Source organism: Magallana gigas, chromosome 8, assembly GCF_963853765.1.
Source record: "Magallana gigas chromosome 8, xbMagGiga1.1, whole genome shotgun sequence".
Taxonomy (NCBI): Eukaryota; Metazoa; Mollusca; class Bivalvia; order Ostreida; family Ostreidae; genus Magallana; species Magallana gigas.
In genome coordinates this window covers 26,766,282-26,790,812 of record NC_088860.1, presented here as the reverse complement: position 1 = coordinate 26,790,812, position 24,531 = coordinate 26,766,282, and the positions used below count along the sequence as shown (strand labels likewise).

Below are 24,531 nucleotides of genomic sequence, written 5' to 3'. Positions count from 1 at the left end.
TAGTATCGATATTTGCTTCAAAGAAGTAAACTTATTAACACAATTTCATATGTACGAACCGTAAATTGTGCAATGCTTCTGTTTAAACACTTGAAATTAAATTTAAATTGATAAAGGTAATTAGTTTTTAAAATCTTATTTGAAACTCTGTATCAATGTATGTTTTTTAAAGTGGCTGAAAAAACATGTACATATATATTTTGATCAAAATCAATCAATAAGCCAAAAAAAAAAATTATTTGAGAAATGCATCCCGCGAAACCGTGAATAGTTAATGTCGAATTCGATTGGTTACCGCTATTCACTCTGTCCACAAAACAAGTTTTCTATTCAAACGCTTTCCTATCACGTGATTGACTTTATATAAAACCTTTAAACGGGATACCCCTATTTCATTTAACACGCGTTTCTCTGATTGTCCAAACACATGGAGAGGAATATTAAAATAGAGTCTTTCTGACAAAGCCATTGCCGATATTGTTTTGTCTCGAGCTAAAAATGAGATTTATTGGACGAACTACATGTATGTTAGTCGAGTCATTTATCCGTGTTGAGTTTTGGCAATTTTGATCTGAAGCTCTTACTGTGGTGTATTATCACCCCTGCAAATATGTTCTGAATGTTTTCTTTATCGTTGCTAAGTAAGTAATAAATTCAGAGGTGCTCGAATGAAAGTTCACGAGACTTCACCGAGATTTGTTTAGTTCCTGTGAAATTTCGAGCGGAAGTAAATGTGTTCGGATAATATTCTCAAAATACGTAAAAACTGGTCGTTTTTCATATCATATCCAACTTTGATTTAGTTAAAACATGAAAATCATTTAAAATGTATGTTTTATTTCACCATCTAGCAGTTATTTATATTAAACGATAATATTCAGAACAGAGTTGTCGTTCGTGTTCAACCACGTGTAGAGTGGTTGGTAACATAAACATTGAGTTGCTTGATAAAATCATAGCCATGTTTGATGCTTGTGGTGTGCAATACCATGTTTAAAAAAAAAATGGGTGTCTGTTTTGCATTAAAACTTAGTATATCGAGCCATTTTCAAGGAACATTTTGCATAAAATGGTATAGTCTGTTTCACTATTGATGGTATTACTAGGTCAGGCGCGGATCGAAAACTAATCATCAGGAGGGATCTCTTTTAAGCATGTTAGTTATTGCAACAGCAGACAAAAACTAATTTTTGTATAGTCAAATTTATTTCTAGAACACATTTTATTCACCAATTAATGAAGATAAAGTTTGAAATCAATAAACCTCTAGATTTTATATTTGACTACAAGAACCTAGATACTGTGAAATAGACTTTATACACGAGGTACGATTTTTACTTCGAAACTGAAAGGGTAAAATAAAACCAGGTGGTCTAAAATTTGAATGACAATAACATTCGCAGGGGTGATTTTGGACGCGCTAAAAACAACTTGTTGATGTTTTTTCTCGAGATAGTGGGCGGAGTTATAAAAAAAAGTGTGTGGTATGTACATATAACCCACACCTTTAACAATAGAAAACTCGCCAAGCTATGGTTCAAGTAACTTACCCATATAATATTGTTGATTTTGTGCAGATACCCGCTGGGCGTGGTCCCGAGTGTCATTATGACCACGCCCATCGGGTATCTGCACATAGCCAACAATATTTTATGGGGTAACTACTACATAACTGTGTCACGGGACAGGCTATCGCTACAATTAAAATCCCTCCAATATACCCGTAATGTAGCAATAAATTGCAGAATTGCTCCGAAATTGCATTGAAAATAACAGTTGAATTATTCATAACAAATTATTTTGAGGCTGTAGATATCTTTCATCTAAAAATTTAATTCATATTAATGAAGAACTCAACACTTTCTCACCAACGTTTTTTACTCGCTTCGAATTTACACACCATGTTGACATTCGAAACTCGGGTGATTTTTCATATTAAATCCACTGAGTAATTAATAGTTATCTTCCGTAATTCCTTTGATGAACAGAATATATGACTTTTCAATGAAAATTTCCATGTATTTGTAATATCGTTTCTGAGTTTATCCATGCAAATGTGATATTGTGGAAACATAAACTAAAGAGCCTTCCGTGATTTAACGTGAATGTAATGCGCATGCGCAAGATTGTAAAATCCAAAAAATCTAGATGATTTCTGGATTTTTTAAAGGAATTTTCGTTGATTATTAATTAGCGAACTTAATTGAGAAAAAATAAAATAAAAACAAATTGGTAATCTTCAAGTACCATTGAAGAACCAATGATGTTTAAAATATATTCGAGTCTATTATTTTAATATAGTAGTATAGATGCATTGTTCAAAATTTAAATTCAGTTAAAGCTGCTTGGTCCGATTTTTTCGTAAATACAGTATCAAAATTTTGTTCATACAATTCATTTATCTTACAAAGTTATGGACTTTCTCCTATTTACACCAGCAGAATCAATCTCCTTTCAAAGTTAGAAATATTCAAAGTAAATAAAAATAATTTCTCTTTAGGCAAACGAAAAAACAAACCAAAATGCATCACGGGAATGTTTAGAAAAGGAAACCGCATGGTTTCGTCCCGCGAATGATTGGGGTTATTCAACCCGCATGCTATGCATCGATTGTAAAGAAAGTAGACTTTAGAAATATTGGCAAACGTACACATGTTTACTTGTAATTTGTCTGATCATTTGTCTGACCATTTCGACCTTTATTTAAAGTGATGTCAATTCGTAATACAACCATACCCGTCTCGTCGTCAGGGGTGAAATTTAACATGAGGCGAAATAACGCGGTACCTTTTAATGTCGTTTGTTTTGTTAGCAGATTTTGTACGTATTTTTCTTCATTGAAATTTGGCTTAATTGACTGGAAAAACTACTGCAATGTCTATTATTATACATATACTAAGCATACCCATCGTTTAAAAGCGTGCATAAAATTTGATATAAAGTCGGACCAAGCAGCTTTAATTAATTAAAGAGCGAACGAACGATAAGGCAAATTCAGACTTGTTTTTATTTTCTATGTACAAAATTCCAGTAGAGACGAACGGCAGTCATACCGCAAGTTGACTGGAAGCCAATGAAAACACCTATTTAATATGTAAGACATCTGTGTATAATCCGTCTTGATTTTAATTTCGACTTGCGCATGAAGTTCAGTAGTATTCAGGTGAAAGATTGTCAAAATAAAATTCACAACTTTTCAAAAATAGCACATTATGTTTGGGAACTTTACATTCGATTCAACCTTCAACCTCTTCTATTGATTAATGAGCTCGTACACCCAATCGTAACTGCTCGGGCCTTTCCGACAGAGTAGACTCATATCATCAATCGCAACTTCTCGGGCCTTTCCGGCAAGCTCGGAAAAACACCTCGAATGTATTACCTAGGCGTCCATGACAACCCCCCTTTTTGTACAATTTGAAATAAATAGAACACATTTTACGATCTGTTGAGATGTGAGCTATACTTCATTAAAGTAAACGATATACACTAAAATATAACACAGAAGCGACATATAAGACTGTCTAGCCGATACTTATTTTAATGACTCCATTTTGTATAAAATTCTAACATCCGGTGATGTTAATACATTCGAGGTGTTTTTCCGAGCTTGCCGGAAAGGCCCGAGAAGGTGTTTTTCCGAGCTTGCCGAAAGGCCCGAGAAGTTGCGATTGCTCATATCATGTGTTCTACGCGTGCCTTCCGGTTTGAGACTTCGGCTGACAGTAAACAAATAGACGAGGTCACGTGACCCCGTCTAAAAATTACAAAGATAATGGGGGGGGGGGGGTCAGTGTTCACCCCTCTGAGTTATTGCCAATTTAATTTGACCTTTTTGCACGTAAAATGCAATTTCAGTCTGATTGGGATTTGTTGTCAGTATTTTTTATTAAGCAAACTTTACGCCTCGGCTTTTATATTTCAAAACAACATTTTTCGACCTCAGAGGTTATTCTGCAACATTTCTGCTTTATTTCTCAAATATACCACGAACGATAACAAGAACATTTTATCTATTCTACTTACAGCTCAGGTAATTCTACAGATCGTTTCTCCAATAGAGAGACGATCTAGGTCATTTTGACGGCTGTTCCGTGTAACTCCAACGGTTTGGTTAGTAATGTTTACATGTGTATCGATCACAGAAATCACATGCAGACGACAAAATTTTTCTTTGGATTTTTAATACTCTTCACTTATTTATAAAATATCTTTGAATCATATTCCAAATATTTTAAGGCAATTTGATAGGATTATTAAATACTACACATTATAAAGAGTTATAGCGCCTTTACCCATTATTTCGCCTACACCAGTGTTTGGAAGGAAAGTACCTATTACTAAAAATAGCTACAGGTACCTAGCTGTAGCTAGATTTTCGAAACCTGGATACATTTACACTGTACTGATTTTATAATGGTGTCTGTAACAACTGATTTCATAGTTTCGGGAAACTCTGTGTGTAACAGTAGTTGATATTCTGAACCGTGATAAGTTCAAGCAAAATGCAATGGATCTAAGTGTAAATAGAATACATGTATAGTATTGATGGAGAGATCTATATATACTAATGAATGTGCTCATACTAAGACTGAATTAAACAAGATAATTAAAAAAAAACAAATAGAAGTTTCAATTTAAGTGAAAGAAAAATAACTACTTAGTGGATTCGATCCAGTGACCACAAAATCAAAAAGACCTCCGCGTTACCACTAGGCCATGCATCTAACATTTTCATCAGTTACATTTTCAATTTATATGGCTAAATACATGATTGTAATAGAAAAGACACTAATTGAAATATTTGTCTAATTTTCAGTACGAAAACTAATTCAATGTAAACGTGTACTACACTACCTGTTGAACATAATTTTAATCGGATGTCTTTGGTTTAAAGTGGTTCAAATAGTCAAATATCCAATTTTTTATCGTATACTAACTACTTTCCTATATATCCCTCACAAAACCTGAATATTTTAATGATGTCGTGTAAGATAATGAAGACTCTTAGAGCATGGTGATTGTACAATTTGCGTTTCTTTGGTTATATTAAAACTAAATATTGAACAGTGGGACGGACAACTTCGGATGGACATTTTTCCGGCGTTGCGCACCCCTTTCCATTCACAATATCGACCAAAGTTTAGTACCAAATGGTAGGGTTTTTTATTCTAAATAAATTTATGGAAAAAAATTGAAACATTTTTAGATAGTTTTTTTTAGATATTTGAACTAAAAAGTTCCAACCCCATGGGATATTTGTATAATACTGAAAATGTCCGATGTTTGCAAGAGGCTATATTTGAGGCCAAATCGTATATTAAGTGCGCTATACCTCTTTATGTAAAAACACGCAGTGAAAATGTGCAAGGGAGGTCCTAGGAACAGCCGCATTGATCTCTTAAAAATAAACTTTTGGTTTTAAAACTTTTTATGGTTTGAAATTGTACTTTCATGCTCATTGCGAGAGAAATATGTATTTCTGATCTGATAATTTACTGATGACGAAAGGAATACAACATGTCGGCCACGAGTTTCAGGTGTGCAATTAGGTGTAACGAAATCGAAGGGTTTATATACTAGGTATCTGTGTGATGGTGGCTATTTACGAGCGGTGTTCAGCTTTAACTTAAACTAACTCTCCGTTATGGAGGGTAATCGTGTTCAAAAATCCAGACCTGTAAACTTGTAAATTAAAAAATACAATCGTATTAATGTGTGAGTCTGAGTATAAATTATGTAATTTTATGGTGTTCCGATGGGGCCACTTTGACCTTCGCACTTTCGGGCGAAAATGCAGGAGTGCGAAGGCGAAATTGCGAAGGCGAAGGAGCGAAAGTGCGAAGATGCGACGGTGAAGCACGAAGATGCGAAGGAGAAAGTGCGAAGGTGAAGGAGCGATACTACTATCGCTCCTTCGCCTTCGCAATCTCGCTTTCGCAACTTCGCACTTTCGCCTTCGTCTTTTTATGTTTGTGAAGCTCTCTATCGTGTAAAGATAATTTTAGCACTATTAAATGACATCTGAGGCAGAAGGCGAACTACTGAGAATTTATTTTCAACAGCCCGGGTATATTCGACAAACCTTTGGCGAGTACAGGCGATCATCAAATTCTGTGTAATCGACCAAGTCTTGCTGAATGCAATCAAAAAAGAAAGGCGAAGGCGAAAGTGCGAAGTTGCTAAGGTTAAAGTGGCCTCATCGGAACACCATCTGATCTAAAAAGAATAATCTTACCGTGACCAGGCTCCGCTCAGGTCACAGTAAGAATTCGTCCCATTTACTGCAATGTAGCAGCCGCGAAGCGGATCTGCTTCGCGTCGAATTTAAGTCTGTTACTTTAAAACAAGTAATAGCTTTCCAAAAAGCTTGCCTGACTAAGCACAATTGTTCAATTGAAGCATGCATGTATCAATTAGGCTATCTTATCAAAAATGAAATTTAATTATCGCTGCTGATCATAAATTTATAAACGGGACGTGCAAAATTAAGACGAAATGTCAGTCTTCTCATCGATCTAGAATATGTACATATATATCACTTGAAATTCAATTATATTATTATTAATTCAATTTTTTTTAGGAATGTTCACATATGATATAAGTGCATGTAAGCTTCAAAGCTGGAGATTAAATAGTCATTTTTTTTTTAATTGCGTTTGTTATTATATTAAGATGCAATATCTACTGAAAGGCATTTTTAAAACTTTCCAACCATAGGAAATATGAAAGGGTATACAAACCCGTATTGTTTTTGAATGTGTGTGGGACAGCTTCATCAAAATCATCTTAACTAACAATTAAAAAAGGGTGAATTCTCAAATTCATGAAAAAAAACCCCTAGCTGAAACTTCAATTCAATTAGAATTCCTTATTTGCAGTTTCATTTATTACTACATTTTTATTACATGCTCCTACAAAACTGGAGGGGCAAATCCATGATATTTCCATTTATTATAAAAAGTTAAGAAAAGTGCCTTCTGCAAAAAAGTGGGAGGGGGTGTAAACACACGGTATCCTCTGGGGTGTTCGCATGATCCCAACAGATTCGTCGACTAATCGGCGCGCGCTATGAATGAGGCATTATGGCGCGAAGTCCTGCTTTACCATTCAGGCAACGGCTGAGATCTTGATCTAATTGTTTGAATGAACTCATCCATTGGCAGAGATGCATGGGGAGGGGTTAGATGAATTTTTTGACACTTGTCTACAGCTTCATACATGTATGTTATAATTTGGATCGGATGTTTTGAAAGAAATGTAATATCGAAATAGAGCAGAGCTCGTGGCAAAGCCACGAGTAGGTCTTCCGTTGTTGCTGCAAGTTGAAAATATATGTGTACTGATATGGTGTCAAACGATTATAATGACTTAACTTTCAGTTCTGCTTTTATTATAAAAACTTGTTGTGATTGAAAGCCTGTATATAAAACGTGTTTTGAAAAAGAAAGGAAGAAAATGTTTTAAGAAAACTATTTGTCGAGCACAATTTATGTAATCATTTCTATAACAAGCCAGCGACGCGTATCCTCAGTTGCTGCGCGGTTCCCTGTACAATTGCAATAACGACATCATTACAGTTAATGTTTTGAACAAGCCCTTGTCGGAGGGGAGCTTTCGCAATGATCGCTGTGTTGTGCTGTCTGAAACATGTTTCAATGACTTTGGAGCATCTTTGCGGTGAAAACCGAAGTCCCCCACCACCTGAATGCAAACACCTTTAAAAGAATTTGTGTAAAGTATATCATTTCAGCAATAAATGAGTTCGTATGTATTTCAAATTAAAATGTATATGTACGAGTTAGAAGTAAAAAAAAATAATACCGAAATCTGGATTTTAGAACTCCGAATGCCCTCTCAACAACTATTCTCGTCTTTGATAAAGCTTCATTGTACTTTTCTTCTTGGGGGCTACTTGGGGACAAAAACGGTGTAAGTAACCATTCTTTCAGGGGGTAACCTGAATCCCCAAGTAACCATCCCCTTCTGGCAATGTTTCCATGATTGCTGGGACGCCAGAAGACCGGAACACATACGCATCGTGGCTGGCTCAAGGAAAACACGTGTTGATGTGGAGAAATCTCTGAATAAAATCATAGAAGATTTTTAAAATTAGGAAAATAAGTTTTAACTTAAACTCATTGTTAACACCATCTCTTGACAATATCTCGATCTCATGTACAATATTAGATTGTTTAATTATTTACTTCAACAAATATATTTTAATTACCGCATATTTGGGTCAGCCACAGCCTGGATGTTCAAGGCGCAGAAATTCTTCCTGCAGATAAATGCAGGTTCTCCCAACCCACTCATCCCTTTGATTGGTATAAGGGTTCCGTCAATAGCCCCTACACAATTGGGAATATGCGCTATCTTAAAGAAATCAGCTTTAAAAGAACGTATGGTATTTGCATCATTGGGGAACATGATGTTCTTCATCGTCGAATTGATGGCTCCACACACTAAAATCTATATATACATATGTATTAATGAAATGTCATCTGTAATAACTTTATATATGAACAATAAATCATTATATAACGTATACCTTTGTGAATCTCTCTCTCTCTCTCTCTCTCTCTCTCTCTCTCTCTCTCTCTCCTTATTACATCATAACTTAAAAAGAAAAAAATCAGACACATTTTAAAGCATTATACTTTGCGGTTGTTTTATTATCATTATTTTTCCAAAGTATAAAACTGACTACCTTCATGAACAATTTTGCTAACTGATGCACGAGAAATGCCATGCAAGTCCCCCACCTCTGAATAAAAATCTCCTTTTCCTAGGTACCTTAGAGTCACAAGCACCTTGTATAATTTAAATATATGATATAAAACAGCATATAGTTATTTATCATATGAAATATGTATGTAATGATTAAAAATAAAAAAGAAATGGTAAATGATAAATTTTGAAATTTGAATTAAAGTTTTATAACACACATACATGTATGAATACTTTTGTGTTTGTTTAAAAGTTCATGTATATTTATCACAGGATGAAGTGCTCTTGTACCTGTGTATAAGTTGGAACTGCATTAGTTGGACCTCCCAATAATGGGATCAACGCTGTTTATAATGTCAACGATGACATTTCTTGGAAAGCGGTACCTCTCAATAAGGTCCAAGTCATCAAAGCTTTCGCGTACGTTTGTTCGGTCTCTAAAAACCCTCTCCCTCCTTAGAGAATGTTTAGAACGCCTCCGGAGCAAGAGCAAAGTCGCCATGTTTTTTGTTTATGTTTAATTTGGAACTTACGCCTACCCATGAGTAGACGTAAAATTTTGGCTTAACTTTAGTCCGGCGTAAAGATACGCCCTTTGATGAAACGTAAAATAGCGCGCTGGTCCCGAACTTACGCCGGCGTAGAGCTACGCCTGAGCCTAGGACCTTTGATGAAACGGGCCCCTGATATTGCAAGTTTGTCCTGTAATGCTATTTAACCTTTGTAACCTTTAAGCCATGTATGAATGAATACATTATGCGTAAGCGATGCATCATACCCAGGTGGGGGACTCAGAAACGACTGAAAACCTGCATCACAATTTTATTTCTGACAGTTCTGCCAGTTTTGTTGCTTTATTTAGAAATAAAATATAACTCTGAAATTTGAACACTAAATGTTCACTCATGATCATCGTAGATGGGCCGAACTAGTCATAACTGTCCATCATAAGTAAAATGTTATATATACCCATGTAAAATGATGTTGAGCAGATTCTTGATTTGGGCAGATTATGCAATCTTGATTGTACGGTCACACTTATTAATTAACTATTGGGGAAAGAAGTACTGGACTTCGTGGTTACTGAGCTTGAGTAGCATCTCCAGGAGATACTAAGGTAGAAGGCTTACATTTATAAAATTTGCTTGCAAGTTATAGTGAATTATTTGTCAGCGTTAATGTCGACTTTCCATGCCGTGTATGTTGTGAAGATGTGATTTCCTCCGTCTGTTGTGTCCGATGTGTTCAGGGGTTCCCTATAAGAACGAAATACACATGTACATTGACATCTGTTAATTTCATCTCAATAAATTTATGTAAAATAAAAGTTTGCTTTTTAACTGTTGTTAAGTTAAACTAAAAAGTGGAAACAATTATACGAGATATTTTGTGTTTAAATCTTTCAATTTTATCTCGTATTGCAGGATACACGTCTAATGATGTTAAAATTTATATAGATACATGTATATTTTTCACGTTATTGAATTTTATCAGTTATTTCGGCTACAATATTGAGCTTTATAAGATCAAAATCTGTAAACGTGCCTGGTCCATTCATTTCCAGGGACATCTATTTTAGACATCGAGGATGTCGTATTGTAACTTGTAGGGACTGATTCCGTTTTCTGCAGCGACCCCTCTACGATAGATGCAGAATCATGGTCCTTCAAGACAGGTTCTTTGAATTCTTCTGCAGCTGGTCTGTATCTAAGTAAGACAACGATTTGTGTAATAAATCTCACAAGTAGCATTCAGGATATTTTTGTTGTCAAAATTAAACATTCATTTTTAATCATACTTGAACATGGTTTCCCCGAATTGATAATAACCATCGTTTTCTTCATGTGAAGAATCCTCTTGGAGCGTTTCTTGTTTCTTAAAACCAACAGCAAAGTCTTGAATTTGTTCAGACAGATGCTTAATGTTGCTATATTCAATTCTTTCAGACTGATATTTCACTTTGCCAGAACCAACTAATACATTGCTGTCATATGTTTTCTTTAACAGTTGAGAGCTCCTACATGTATATCTTTCTTGGCTGTTTTCATGCATTTTTGTAGCAACATGGCCAACCATTTCGATGCTTTGGGGATGTTCTTGTATCTTATGTTGCTCTTTGATTTTCGCTTCACCAGTTTGCGCCCCCAATTTGGCTTTTCCTAAGCCCATATCCAAATTTGTTTGCAAGGAAGAGGACTCCGGATTCAAATTTCTACGACAGTGATTACACACTTTCTTATTTTCTCTAACAACCTGATGTCCATTTAAAATGTTAACAGATAAACACATTTCTTCTTTTATACCTGAATGCATATTAAGTGATCTGGCTTCAGGAAATTGACTTCCATTTTCTTTACTTTCAGACTTTTTATCTGTTGTGTATTTGCGGTTTACTTGTTTTCCACTGTCAGTTTTGCTATGAGTTGCAAGATATTTTGGGGAATCTGTTGAAACCAAATCTCTTCCCAGTACATGCATGTCACTTCGTGGAACAAATTCCTTGTCAAGTTTCACCTCAAAAAGTTCATTTGCTTTTCTTTCAGATTTTTGCTCCATTTTTACTTTGCTAAATTGAGTGTTTGCTGTGCCTTTCGAAGCAAACGTAAACGAGTCCGGCTGAGATCGAGAAGTTCCATTTTGCATTTCAGCAAAATTCAAAATTTCAGAACTTTCATTTCATGATGCACTTAAAACGTGGCTTGTGTTTGATTGGTGATTTCTGGAATCCATTCCATCCTAATTTCATATGATTTATCAATACCATCTTTTCTCTGCATTTCTGCATCCTTCATTATTCCCCCCATTTCAATCTCTGTTCCACAAGACAATAAACTTATGCTATCCTCTTCAGTTTCGCTTGGCATCCACATAGTTTCTACTTGTATTTCCTGGCCCTGTTTTCCCTCCTGCAATGTTTCTTTAGATAAATAAACCTTGCTATCTAAAACCTGTGATTGATTGCTGCACCCGGCCTGATCCCTGCTTTCCATGATTTCATCTTTTGAAACATCAAACTTTTTTGATTGGCTTGATTGTTTTTCTTCATTGATCAAACCATGCTGCCATGTTTAATTTTCTTATTTTTATACGAAACAAGATTTAACATGTATTGTTGACCTAGTTTTGTTTCTGGAAAATCTGGCAAAGGTTGACGAGAGCTCATGGAGTACAAATAATGCGACTCAGTATATTTCTATTCTCACTTTGGTTTTTATTGCTGAATTGGTCGTTATGGGTATAGGCAATGTTTCTTCGAGTTTTTCCAGAGGATTCGGAATAAGATTCAGTTTGACAACTGCTGTCTTTAAAGCAATTAGTCTTTCTAAAGACACCACCGTCAAGCATACTGGTATTTTCATGAAATTCATAATGACCCTTGCAGTTTATGCAAACATGACTTTTCTCTTTTAAACTACTAGTATCTTCTTTGGATAGGGTGGTTTTTACAGTTTTCATCATTCGGTTTTGATTTTGGTTTCCTATTCTACTTTTCTTTGTAGTATTATCAGGTAATAATTGATTACCACTTCGAACACGTGAACTATCTTCTATCTGTTCATGGCAATCCCTCTTTGATGTTGTGCTCACATCTAACTAATTTTTCATATTTAGACTTTGAATCCAGAGCACCTGATCAGGTCGTCTTTGATAGAAGGTTGGTACGTGTCTATTTTCGTCTGTCGATGAAATCCCGGAATGAAGGATGCACCTTGTGCTCTCTACGTGACGTGTATTAATTTCATTGGTTGTACGAGTATATGGACCTGTACTTGGCTCACTGGAAAACCCATAAACAGCATTGCCGTATCTCGTTCCAAGAGAAAATCTAGTTTCTGCTTCATGGATTCTTACACTGTTTGAATTTGTCATACCGTTATTTTGCGTATTGATCCTTATTCTATCATGCTCTGCGTACCTACAGTGAAGATCAGATGCTTAAAGATACGATTGTTCACTACATGTAAATTACGTACATCATAGCCAGGATTTTTAAAAATTTGAATTATATTTTGGGTAATTTTGAATGCAAGAAATAAATTGCGTATATCCTATCTTATTACTACATTTAAAGGGAATTGTTTTCCCTGAGTTTTAAAATGTAATTTGCGAATAGATCAAACAATATATATGTCTATATTTTTTCTACATGTAACATGTACCTGTATACTCTCCATAAAGGAGTCTCGCCTGTCCAATGATGCCTGTAAACTGAGGTTCCGGAATCGTCCTCGAATACTGGATTAAGTGCAGCCCTCTTCGCGTTTGCTGTTTGGTCAGTTTTACTTTGATCAGGTGACACAATGTGATTGTATTGTTTCTTTTTCCGACGCTGTTTGCATCTAAAGCAAACCCACAACAATAGTCAATTTAGATATTTGAAATCTTATTTAAACAGTTTGATATACATGTATATACTTGTATATTCTTCATACTGTGGTTTCATCAATATTCGTTGAATACCAATTTTCGTAGATTTCGTTTTTAAGTTTAACCATGAATTTAAATGTTCATTGAAGTGCATTTTCTTCTACCAGTTTGTATTGATAGGGTCATTGACCACGAATTACGTATCCGTGAAACTGTGATTTTAACTTTATTCACGAAAATTGATACCCTTGAATATTAATGAAACCACAGTATATTCCGTTTTATAAAACAATTTTCCTTTCTCTTTACGTACCCGAAAAATAAAAATAGGCAACAAACTGTACAAAATAAAACTCCCGAAAGTACATCTCTGTTGAGATGACGGCAGCTTCTAACGCTGTTGCTGACGACGTCGACTCTTCTCATGGCTTACCAGTAAGTATGCCTACCGTAGTTGTCCGTTCTGAGAAATAAAAGCAGCCATATATATATAGACATATACATCTTTTATTGTTAACGTAATTATTTAAGGTAATATTTAATTAAGTCTGAAATATATTTTCAACTGACCACCATTATTTGTCATAAAATGAATTGAAACTTGAAAAATGTAAAAAATATCTAACCAAAAAATGGTTTTTGAAAAATTCCAAAGAATTGGTATTTTATTCACAAATTATCTCTTACCAGTGACAGGCAAATCTGTACTGTTGGTTGTGTTGATAATGTCTCCAGAGGCACACACAAAAGTTAGATGTTGTATAGATAATTTACAGTTTTGGTCCTTTTTTGAAGAACCTCCAATTACAAATTCTTTAAGAGGTGTGTAATTTGATTCTGGTCTTGAAATACAATTTTTGCTTGATGTCATCGTGTTGGAATTTATAGTTAGTTGTAAACCACTTTGCAGACTCCACATCATCTGTATGTGAATAAATTCCTCCATCTTCACGCAGGAAGTAGAAACGACCCATTCGTGCCTACTATTACTAGCCTTGGCATATAGACTGTCAATCTCGAGCCACATAGCGTATCCGGAATGAGAAACTTCCTCTCCACCGGAACTGAAAACAAAGCAGGTGCTAGCGCTTCTCGACAGCTTGACGACGAGAGTGATAGTTATTCCAAAAGGACTTCCCTCCACGTCATGAAAACAGGTACTAGTATATGATAAACCTACTAGTGAGAGATATTGATTACCATTTAGTACGCGAGCCTTCCTGTTCAATGACTCTGTTAATGTTGGTAAACCTGTTCCTCCTACATAGAACCTCGATTCCCTCGTAATGACAAACTGGCCAGATACATCTTGAAAAGTGTAACTTTTCATGGGGATATTTTCAACTGAAATGTATGTTAATTTTAGCATAAGTGGCAGTACTTGCGTCATGAAATAATTTGCTCATTATTAATGTGATATGTTCTATTGCATTCTAGCTACAAATCATTTTGTTCATAATTGAATGAGAACAATATGAAAGCAAACATAAAGTGTTAAACTGAATTCATATATTCAAGAATTATTCATACCTCTAAAATTTCAGTCCAGTTTAATCCTATTTATTGTCTATTACAGTATTTAAAGCTTGTAAAATTCTGTATGCATATCCGATGACTTACCATTTAATCTAGACCACTGGAATTTGGAAAGAGTTACGTTGCAAACTTCCAACGTATTCGTGGGATTCATAAAGCCATGCTCTTGACATTCATCATTTATTTTGCAAACATCATGCTGAGAGAATATAGAAATATAAAATAGTACACAACTGAAGTTTACAAATATCATACTATGTCATCATTGGAAGAATAATGTTTCTTTCTGAGACAAAAATTTAAAAAAATGCATTCTCATACATACCCTTTTTGTACACCAAGCACTATTGCAACGGTGACAATGGCTGTTAAAATCAATGTATTGTATGTATTCACTCATGATCTCCCCGTCGTTGCTGACTGCAATTTCATAAAATGCTACTGCTTGAAAAGTGCATTTGACCATTTGACTGTATAAGTACTCTGCTTTGATTGATTTTACATCGGATATTGAGTCCAATGTTAACTAAAAAACCAATTAGATTTGCTTTCAATATCAAAACTCCAAATAAAATAATTCATATGATTAAATGGAAAACATTAACGTATATATGGAATTACAAAACAAAAAGATTATTGCATCAATATCATTGATGTTCTACGTTGGATTAGCAAATGTAAATAATTCATACATTTAATATTCTATAGTGGCATGTAAGATTTTCAACATCAGCAAGGTTCTCGCCGTATAATCTGACAGAGAGACACTCTGAACAAACAGAGTCACACGGCTCCCCATCGCCAACTTGATGAAGCTCTGGTTGCACAGTTTTGTTGACGGAGCACTCGGCTCCAATCCAGGGATGAAAACACTGACCGAGTCCTGTTAATGTATAATATGAAAAACTTAAGCAATACAACTCTTGTTGAAAAAAAAAGAGAAATAGTAATACTTCTATCATTTATTGCTTATTTTCTTCCCGCAATGAATATACATTTCGACATATTTACCATCAGAACAGTTTCCGTTTCCCCAACAATTGTTTGGACAAATGATATCTAATACATCAGGTCTCGTCATATTGCTCCAATCATCTGTCTCTATAATAGTTATACATTCACGAAGCTAATTGCCAAAAATCTCCTTCGCCCAATCAGTAAGTAGCTATTAAGAAAGAATAAGAAATATGAAAGAGTAATGTATGATTATTAAATTACCAGTATGTCTGCTTAATAACAATCATTAACCCTTATTGTCCTAATTATAACTAACCTTCTTTTTAAGAATTATATATTTGTGAAATATTGATTTTAAATGTAATGTTAAAGATGCTACAAGGTTGAAGATTTGAAAAAAAAACTCCTTACCTGGATGTCGCTTATACAGCCTTGCAGTATGGGATCAATATCAATTCCAGAGACATTCACGCATAAAGCTCCTGCTTTGTCGTTTTCTAGGAAATGTTTACAGAAATTTCGTGCTATGGGTTCGGTGATATTACTTGCAGTAGGCCATTCTGGAATCTATGTACACGTGTTAAAGTGAAATTTTCTCTTAATACATGTACCTAAAATTCAAATTTCATATATTTATATTGTAGCTTAACAGAACATATTTTTTAGAGTAGAATGTAATACATAATTTATAAAGATGATCATTATCATGACTTTACTGCAGTATTGTGCTCGACACATATTTCATAAGCCTTGGTTCACTTGTAAAAAAAAATAGATTAAAAGATGCTTGTACAGCCTAAATAAAAAAAAAGCCAAACCGGAATTTCAAGCAAACATTAACTGGATAGAACTCTGTTTACTTTAGTTTATTTTAATTGTTTACTAGTGCTGATATAATTATTTCTACAACATAATTGCCGACGATTTTATTGCTTACTCAATATGAAAATTGTTAAAGTCAGAAGGTTAAATCTTTTTATTCTCTTACGTGCATCGTATAATTTCGTAAAAGAGCACACAGAAGTTCCACAATAAACTAAAATTATTTATTTGATAGAATCTCCATACCGGTTGCCTATACTCTGGATCGTATTCAAACGATTCGTTCCTTGTGGACCCACAGCGTATAGGAGGGGTCTCCGCATCGTTCATCAAGTCCTGTGTGATAAGTTTCACTCCTACAATACAAAATCATTCAGAATTTTTTTTTTTTACACCAAATGATTAATAAGTGTTTATTGGTAGTGAAGAATATGTTATTTGCAATAAAAAAAATGCAAAAATGTGCTAAAACAACGTAAGCTTAATATCTTTTGAAAGAATGCAAAGTTGATAAAACGAATACTTTTTTTTTTTTACAATTTTGGAGTGTAACTTTCAGATGTTTGTTTATAAACTGTCAAAATTAGTGCTTCAGCTTGTAAAGTTTGAAGTTGATATCAAAGCGTAGTTAAATATTAGTCGGACCCTTTTGTCCGTTCAGAAGGCCTCTCCTTTTCTCGATTTCTGCACAGGTCATTACATCCACCCTTTCTTGACATATGGCGGTTTCTCCCTCCAAACAATCACAGTAATGTCGCTTTTCAACCATACCAGAGTTGGAGGACCTGCAGTCGCCCTTGAATAGCGATTCTTCAGGGGAAACCCTAAAGAAGAACATATTTATGGATCCAATAAATCTTATGTTCAAATAAGCACAAGTTGAAAGCACACCTTGTTTTATCACTTGATTAAAACAGAATAATAACCTACTTTTACTTTTATGTTGAAATGAGTAACAACCTCCAATTACTGACTAACTTTTCATTCATACCTCCATGTCAAGGAAAACTCGTTAGGGTGTTTAACTCCTCCTGTATACAACGAGCCATCCCTTTTCATCAGATCGTTATTTTTGTCTCCATCAAATGTCCCACAAAGTCCTAAAAATGTGCTTTTTTAAATAAGAAATTCTCCAACAAACACCTAAGATTTATTGATGCATACCGTTACTAGCGACGGTTACATATAAAATAGTTGGTTTTAGAGATGTTTCAATGTAAATGAATCAATGTTATAAATAAAATCCAAAATGTTTTAATATTCGTAAGATTTACATTTTATCAATAAGTTAGGTAGCATGGTACATGGTATTATTTTGCAAAATTGAGAAGTGTTACATATGATGATTTTGCTCAAGCTGGAATGGTATGCAACCTGTATGGTAAGGGTCCTCCACATCCCTAATTTTTACTTTTTTAACAGTATGCAAGAACACGGCGATTTTAATCCTTTGCAAATGTGATCTAATGCTCTAGCTAGCACAAAGCATATATAGGTTTGGTCGGAAGATTCGAGTTCAAATTCAAATGGAACTTTTTTATGAACAGCGATTAATTCATAAAAGATTACCTTTTCTCAAAACTAAACTCTTTTCTGTAATTTAGAAGTGAAATCCATGCTAGAATTCAATATCTATAGGGAATATACCAACTTGGGTTGGTTTTCCAAAATTTCCCCATAAGAACTTAAGTACGATGAAAACTATTCAGAATCAATTCATTTGAATGAATGTTGATCATCATATATTTATATGATTATCTATTGTATTTTTGGTACTATATCTCGTAGTACTGATTTACTTGTTTTGGTGAGGTGATATCGCTCTTGTCCATTTTACAAACAATTGATCATCATAATAAACAATACATAAAGTTTTTCACATTTTCACTATGAGTTTTCCGACATTCGGATTTAAACTAAATATGTGAGGATGATATATGCTATATTTTGTTAAAATGATAAGCACAATAAAAATTTACAATTTCATAATACAATAAATATTGATTAGTTAGAATTAAAAAAATGATAACAATTGAAAAATAAATAAAATGTTTTTTCCTTTAAAATTTATTCAATCTTACCCTCTGTTTGATTGAAATCAACTGTTGATGCCACCATTTTAACATTTAGAAATTGTCTATTACTGATAATCTGTCCGGTCATAACAAAAATCCTTGCTCCGGTCGGAAGTACAACCTGGTCAAATGAAATGTTTATGAACTGTGTATTTACGCGTTAAACATTTTCATTTGTCGTTTTTTCCCCTAAAATTTAATCGTATTCGGAAACTTTTTATGTTCGAACCTCGTATGTTTTTCCTCCTCCATGTGAAATAACCTCAGTTCCCGGAGTAAGTTCTCCATTCAAATACATTTTTATCGTGAAAATAGGTTTTCTTGTAGTTGCTTTAACTGAAGGACCACAGACATCGAGTAGTATGACGTCATCCCTAGACTTAACCGCAACAGCACAGTTACAGGCAGCCACTGTATTACATCTACGGTAGAAGACTCGGACCTAAACACCAAAAACAAAAAAAAAAAAAACCAAACAAAATACTTGAAGAATATAGCACATATGATATTAAGATCTCCTAAAAACTAAGGTAATTAGGAGAAATTTCAAACTCAAACATAGAAAATTATTATGCTTTCAGAAAATACAAAGCTAATTTATTTCCTACTCTGAACCTTCTCCTGTAAGTTATTGAATTCGAACAATATTTATCAGGAAAGAACTAAAGTAGATATTACAAACGTTGAGCACATTCAATTACACCTGCCTTGGAATGTGAGAAATTGATGCTTTCGAAGTTTGTCTATCAACAGTCGATCATCTTTTAAACTAAGCTAAAACATTTCAACAGAAGTAAATCAGTTGACGTACACATGTCAATATCATTACTATGGATCTATTATCATCTTTTACACTTTCAACCTTTCTTAATCATAGTTAGACTTATGATATTTTGATGTTTTGTATACACGTAGAACAAAATACAAATTTACATATATAAAGATGTCTTATTTTATTCGAGATTCTTTTAATCAAACTAAAACCAAAGATTAAATGTTAAAGTAAATGTGAGCTTAAATTGTAGATTAACAGTTGTATCCTAATATTTATAAGGCATAAATCATGTACCTCATAAGGCAAGCTCTTGTGCCTGTACAATACAAATTCGCCTTCCAAATAGTTGTCATAATAACTGCAAGAATAAAATAGTCGAACAAAGCTCAGTAAACTTTAAATTTGCAAATATAATACTTTTCAAAAATGAATTATAAACGGTATAGGTTAGAAATTTAAATGAAAATATGAGATGAAAAATATAATCATATAATCTTTTCTATTTTTTACCTTTTATCAAATGTTGTCATGTGAGGGTCATTTATAGATGAACATGTTGCTATCCTATCTTCATCCACTATAGTCATCTAACGTATATTTAAGTGATTAACACATAACAATTATTCTCTATATACTGGGATCATCAATTTCATGTACTCTTTTAAATGCGTGTCATTCGTAAGTCTATATAATATCGTAATGCTATACCATATAATTTCAATTTGTTATGTATCATTTCTATTTTTAATGTATAGATTTTATTTTCATTGTATTATTTTCATAGCATTATCATTCGTCATTTGCATGGTATAATATTCTTTTGTGTTTTATAAATTTTCTTTTATTGTAAAATATAGTAGACATGTACTATTATTGTAATATATCTGAATGAAATATTTGAATTTATTTCAGGTTTTTATAACAATAGATTTAATTTGTTCAAAACTGCATGCAATACACATATCGTAAACTATAATACTAGCATAAACAAGAAAAATCATATCATCAATACAGATAGAAGCTTACGAAACAAATGCTATATTTATCAATTTAGATAGAAATAAACCATTATAAAACTATACGAAATTGCAATATGATATACGCATATGAACAAAGTATAGGATTCAAATATGGAGAAAAAAATGAAAGAGAGCAGATATCAGATGTTAAAGTATAGAATTTAATTTCAGGTTATCTGAAAATAAAATACTAGAAATTATTTTGTGATTTAATATCTGCTATATACAGTGTTCTAAAATTTGTCTTAGAGACATTTGAATATAAGTTAGATGTGCCCTAAATTTAATTACAATTTTTGTTTTTAAAGGATTAAATTCACCAGGAAAGATCACTAAGAGATATAAGATGATATCAAATGTGTTTGCATACTCATCACTAAAAACTGAGGAGAATAAAAGTTTTATGATTCATCTAGAAATAAACTACGTAAATTATAAACATGTATGAGCAAAAGTTGGACTGTTGGTAATTGCATTACTAAAAACTTTTGCAACCGAACCATCGTTATAAAGAATGAAGCAATTTTTGAAATCACAAATGAACGATTGATTTGTTGATTTGAATGTGTCCCACTGTCAACACTATCCGCTAAACTTAATCTCACCAGTACAGTAGATATGAGCTTTGTGACGTTGGAAGCGGTAAAAAGAACCCGGATGTTTCTGTATTGGTTTCTGTCAACAATGCCGTCCAGTGTTGCCTTCACTGGTATTAACACTTCAGATGACCATGTCATCTTATATGTACATGGTTTGGAATGTGGAACGTATGTACCGAATACAGCTTGACTAATGGGCACATGCGAACGAATACATGTTCTTTCCCATCCTGAAATGTATCGTAGTAATTCAGTAATTATCTTAATTTTGTTATAGTTCTCAACTCTCAGAAAATAAGGGTTAAATTTTAAATTAGAAAGAGATATTTCCCTCCGTTTTTCGCGGATATCATTTCTTCGCGTTTAATTAGAAATATAAAGAATAAGGTTCATAAAAAAATAAAACTTACCTCTCACTAATTGAATAGACACATGTGGGTTACATAATTCAGGGCTATCTCGGTGACTTTGTTCACAGAACAGGTGTGGGGGGACAGTGCTGGTGATATTAATAAGGGCGGGGCCTAAACTCTCAGCCAATGTGATCTGAGCTCCGCTTTCAACCTACCAAGAAGTTAACAAGAGACCCATGGGCCATATCGCTCAACTGAGCAACAATAGGCATGCTAAAATCAGTTAAGGGAGTCATAATACGAAATTTAGATATTTGGACAATGTGGTATAATACATGTAGATCCTCTATATAAATAAAAATCCATTTTCCTCCTGGTCATTCTTTTGTTTAAAATCAAGCCCCTGTTTAACAGGATGATTTCATAGTCATATCACATGTTGAGCATTGCAGTTCTTAAAAATACCCCCAAACAATTGTTTATACATGGGATATAAACGTACATCAAACTTTAAACCCCTTGTAAGGCCTACGAATCGTCTAGCGGTCAGAGTCTGAACAATTTCAAAGAATCAGCAATGTGTCAAAATGCTTGCATTTAAGAAATAAAATATATGATGACATTCAAGGTTTTTTTTTAATTAAAATGTTCTCCTTGGTAAAATTGGATCCCCATTATGGCCCCACCCTGCTTATCAAGATTTTGATTTTAACGAATTTGAATTTATACTACATGAAGTTGCTTTCAATAAAGTTACAGCTTTTCTATGCAATTGGTTTTATTAGAAGAAGACTTTTAAAGATGTCTCTCTTTATATTCCTATTTAAAGATTTGTCCCTCCAAAGTTGGGACCCCATCCTAGCCATGGGGATCATGATTTTGACAAACTTGAATCTACCCCATCTGAGGATTCTTCCTTACACGCCTCTAAGAAGAAGACTTTTATCTATGTATACCCTTGTAAAAATTCGACTCCCTTGTGGCCCCACCCTACCCCTGGGGATCATTATTTTCTCTACTTTGAATCTACAATACCTAAAAACGATTTCACATAAGTTTCAGCTTTCGTGGCTGATTGGTTTCTGAGAAGATGATTTTAAATATTTACTAGTACTCTATACATGTATATTCCTATGTAAAAAATCGACCCCAGTGTGCCCCACCCTACCCTCAAGGATCATGGTTTCACAACTTTGAATCTACACTACCTGAGGATGCTTCCGCCTGAGTTTCAACTTTCCTGGCTGATTATTTTTTGAGAAGAATATTTTTGAAAAATTCTTTCAAAATTTCAATAATTATCTCCCCTTTTAAAAGGAAACTGGTCCAGTTTTTCTGGAGAAGATGTTGAAAATGTGAAAAATTTACAGACGGATAACAGACAAAATGTGATCAGAAAAGCTCACTTAAGCTAGCTAAAACATTTCATACATCACGAAATCACATTACAAAATAAGGTATATCATTCAGTTAAAAAGACAATTTCCTAAATGTTTGCTTGAATTTTTCAATTGCTAATATATTCCAATAAAAAACCCAAAGTCATGCGGAATTGGAAATTTCCATCTTCCTTTAAGAAACTTTTGGCGAAAGGAACAGGAAAGAGGAAGCTTCTTTTCTTGATATGTCATTTTCTTTATCATTTTCAAAACTTGATAGATTCCAAAAGTTAAATAAGTTACCATTCTTGCTACTTAAATATTTCGTTTGTGTACAAAAGTACACTTGGTTGCTGAGTTTTCCTTCTGGTGAGATAATTTGACAGTTTGACGAAATCTAAATAGAAGGGGATAAGTAGCCCCGTAAATCTTAACTAATTTTAAAAAAAAACCCACCGGTTTTCATGATAAATCTAATATTTTATTAGACGCCCGTTCTCACGAACATCGAAATATTCCTGTAGCATTTAAAAAAAAACAACACGTTTGAGGTGCAAAGAAATATATTTCTATACATAATCCTGATTTTAAAAAAAAGACATTTTTGGCTGGTGTTGGATCAAAAAGTATAGGGAAGTTTCTGAACACTAGCATTTTTATGGATAAGAAAGATAAACAAAACAGTTGAACGAATGGAGTGTTTCAAAAACGTGCAAAATTTACTTGCATAAAAATGAAAATAATGCAGAAAAATATTTACCATGAAATCCTCTGACAATTATTATGTAGATATACTGTTTATACAGATCAATGCATTTTACCATACCTGAATCTTTGCAGATATAACATTGCTTTCTCGTGAAGAACCTCTCAAACTGCAGTTTCCTGGCATGCACGGAGTAACAACACACTTCATCTTTAGATGTAAATCAAGTAAATATTATCGTAAGTATAATTTTTCTTTCTTATTTATAGATGAACTTTTTAAATATCTGAATGGAAAACTTAAACATGTACCTCAGGCCTGCATTTGTGTAAAGAGACATGACTGTACCTGATCTCCTTGCTTTAACAATGTAATATCTTTTTCCAGTAATAAGCCCTCTGTTTTATTATTAAGTGTGTCTTCTTTAATAACTTTATCATTCAGATACCATTCCACAGAGAAATCGACATCCGAAATGTTGAAAATAAAAGCACAGATGAGTCTCGTTTCATTGCTAGAAGCCTCCACTGCCAATGTCAAAACAGGATCTTCGGTAAGATAAAACGCTACAAGAGTATAAAATGAGCCATGATATGTATAAACAAAATAGCACACTTTTTAGTTTTAATGCTGACAAAGCATATTCTTATTAGACAATTATGGCATTAGTTATTATTTTATAAGAAATATGTGATGTCTTGTAAAATCCAATCAATTCCTCAATTCTATTTCCGTAGGAAATGAAAGTAGACCACCTACTCTTCCTTTCACATATATATTGTATGTAGTGGCCATCGCATTTTCCATCGTCCCAGAATCCAGTAGATGGAGCAAGCCCAAGGCAGTTCTGTAATCTACCGTTATTTGGCTGACCTTGACAATATGAAATCATACAATAAAACGTCAGGGGAGAGAAAGACAGAGACATGAACATTATAGGGCCTGTTAACATTCACCTATGCTTTTCTAAATCTGTAGAATAGCGAAGGTATGATGCTCATACAATACCTGGGCCCCAATACTGATATTCCCATGGTAGGTTCGTTCCAGCCCATGCCCAAACGTCTTCCGTCGGTGAGTAAAACCCACCAATCCAAATCAACCAAACACGAAATAAACCTGTGTAAAATGTAGGCTTGAAAGGAATTGTTATGCCGGGATAAAATGCCCTTTGATATTCTTATTAGAAATCAAACGGGGATTTAAAATAAA

The 24,531-nt window shown here is 33.9% G+C and overlaps 2 protein-coding genes across 3 annotated transcripts in view; one reads left to right on the top strand and one right to left on the bottom strand.

Annotated features, from left to right (window-relative positions):
* The window catches only part of LOC105333731 (F-box/WD repeat-containing protein 4), a 116,066-nt gene that overhangs the window by 11,727 nt on the left and 79,808 nt on the right, over positions 1 to 24,531 (top strand). The window lies entirely within an intron of this gene.
* The window catches only part of LOC105328884 (uncharacterized), a 73,838-nt gene that overhangs the window by 46,183 nt on the left and 3,124 nt on the right, over positions 1 to 24,531 (bottom strand). Inside the window, exons 6-19 of one of the 2 annotated variants that reach the window (XM_066068525.1) lie at positions 24,328 to 24,438; positions 24,079 to 24,192; positions 23,668 to 23,885; positions 23,440 to 23,529; positions 21,292 to 21,445; positions 20,888 to 21,111; positions 19,774 to 19,850; positions 19,558 to 19,621; positions 18,718 to 18,930; positions 18,495 to 18,609; positions 17,405 to 17,513; positions 17,059 to 17,237; positions 16,660 to 16,769; positions 16,003 to 16,158 (exon numbers count right to left, since the gene is read on the bottom strand). The exons of the other annotated variant lie outside the window; for it this stretch is intronic. Of the exons in view, the coding sequence (XP_065924597.1) occupies positions 16,003 to 16,158; positions 16,660 to 16,769; positions 17,059 to 17,237; positions 17,405 to 17,513; positions 18,495 to 18,609; positions 18,718 to 18,930; positions 19,558 to 19,621; positions 19,774 to 19,850; positions 20,888 to 21,111; positions 21,292 to 21,445; positions 23,440 to 23,529; positions 23,668 to 23,885; positions 24,079 to 24,192; positions 24,328 to 24,438 (1,934 nt within the window). The remainder of the gene's footprint in view (positions 1 to 16,002; positions 16,159 to 16,659; positions 16,770 to 17,058; positions 17,238 to 17,404; positions 17,514 to 18,494; positions 18,610 to 18,717; positions 18,931 to 19,557; positions 19,622 to 19,773; positions 19,851 to 20,887; positions 21,112 to 21,291; positions 21,446 to 23,439; positions 23,530 to 23,667; positions 23,886 to 24,078; positions 24,193 to 24,327; positions 24,439 to 24,531) is intronic. 2 annotated transcript variants of the gene reach the window in all.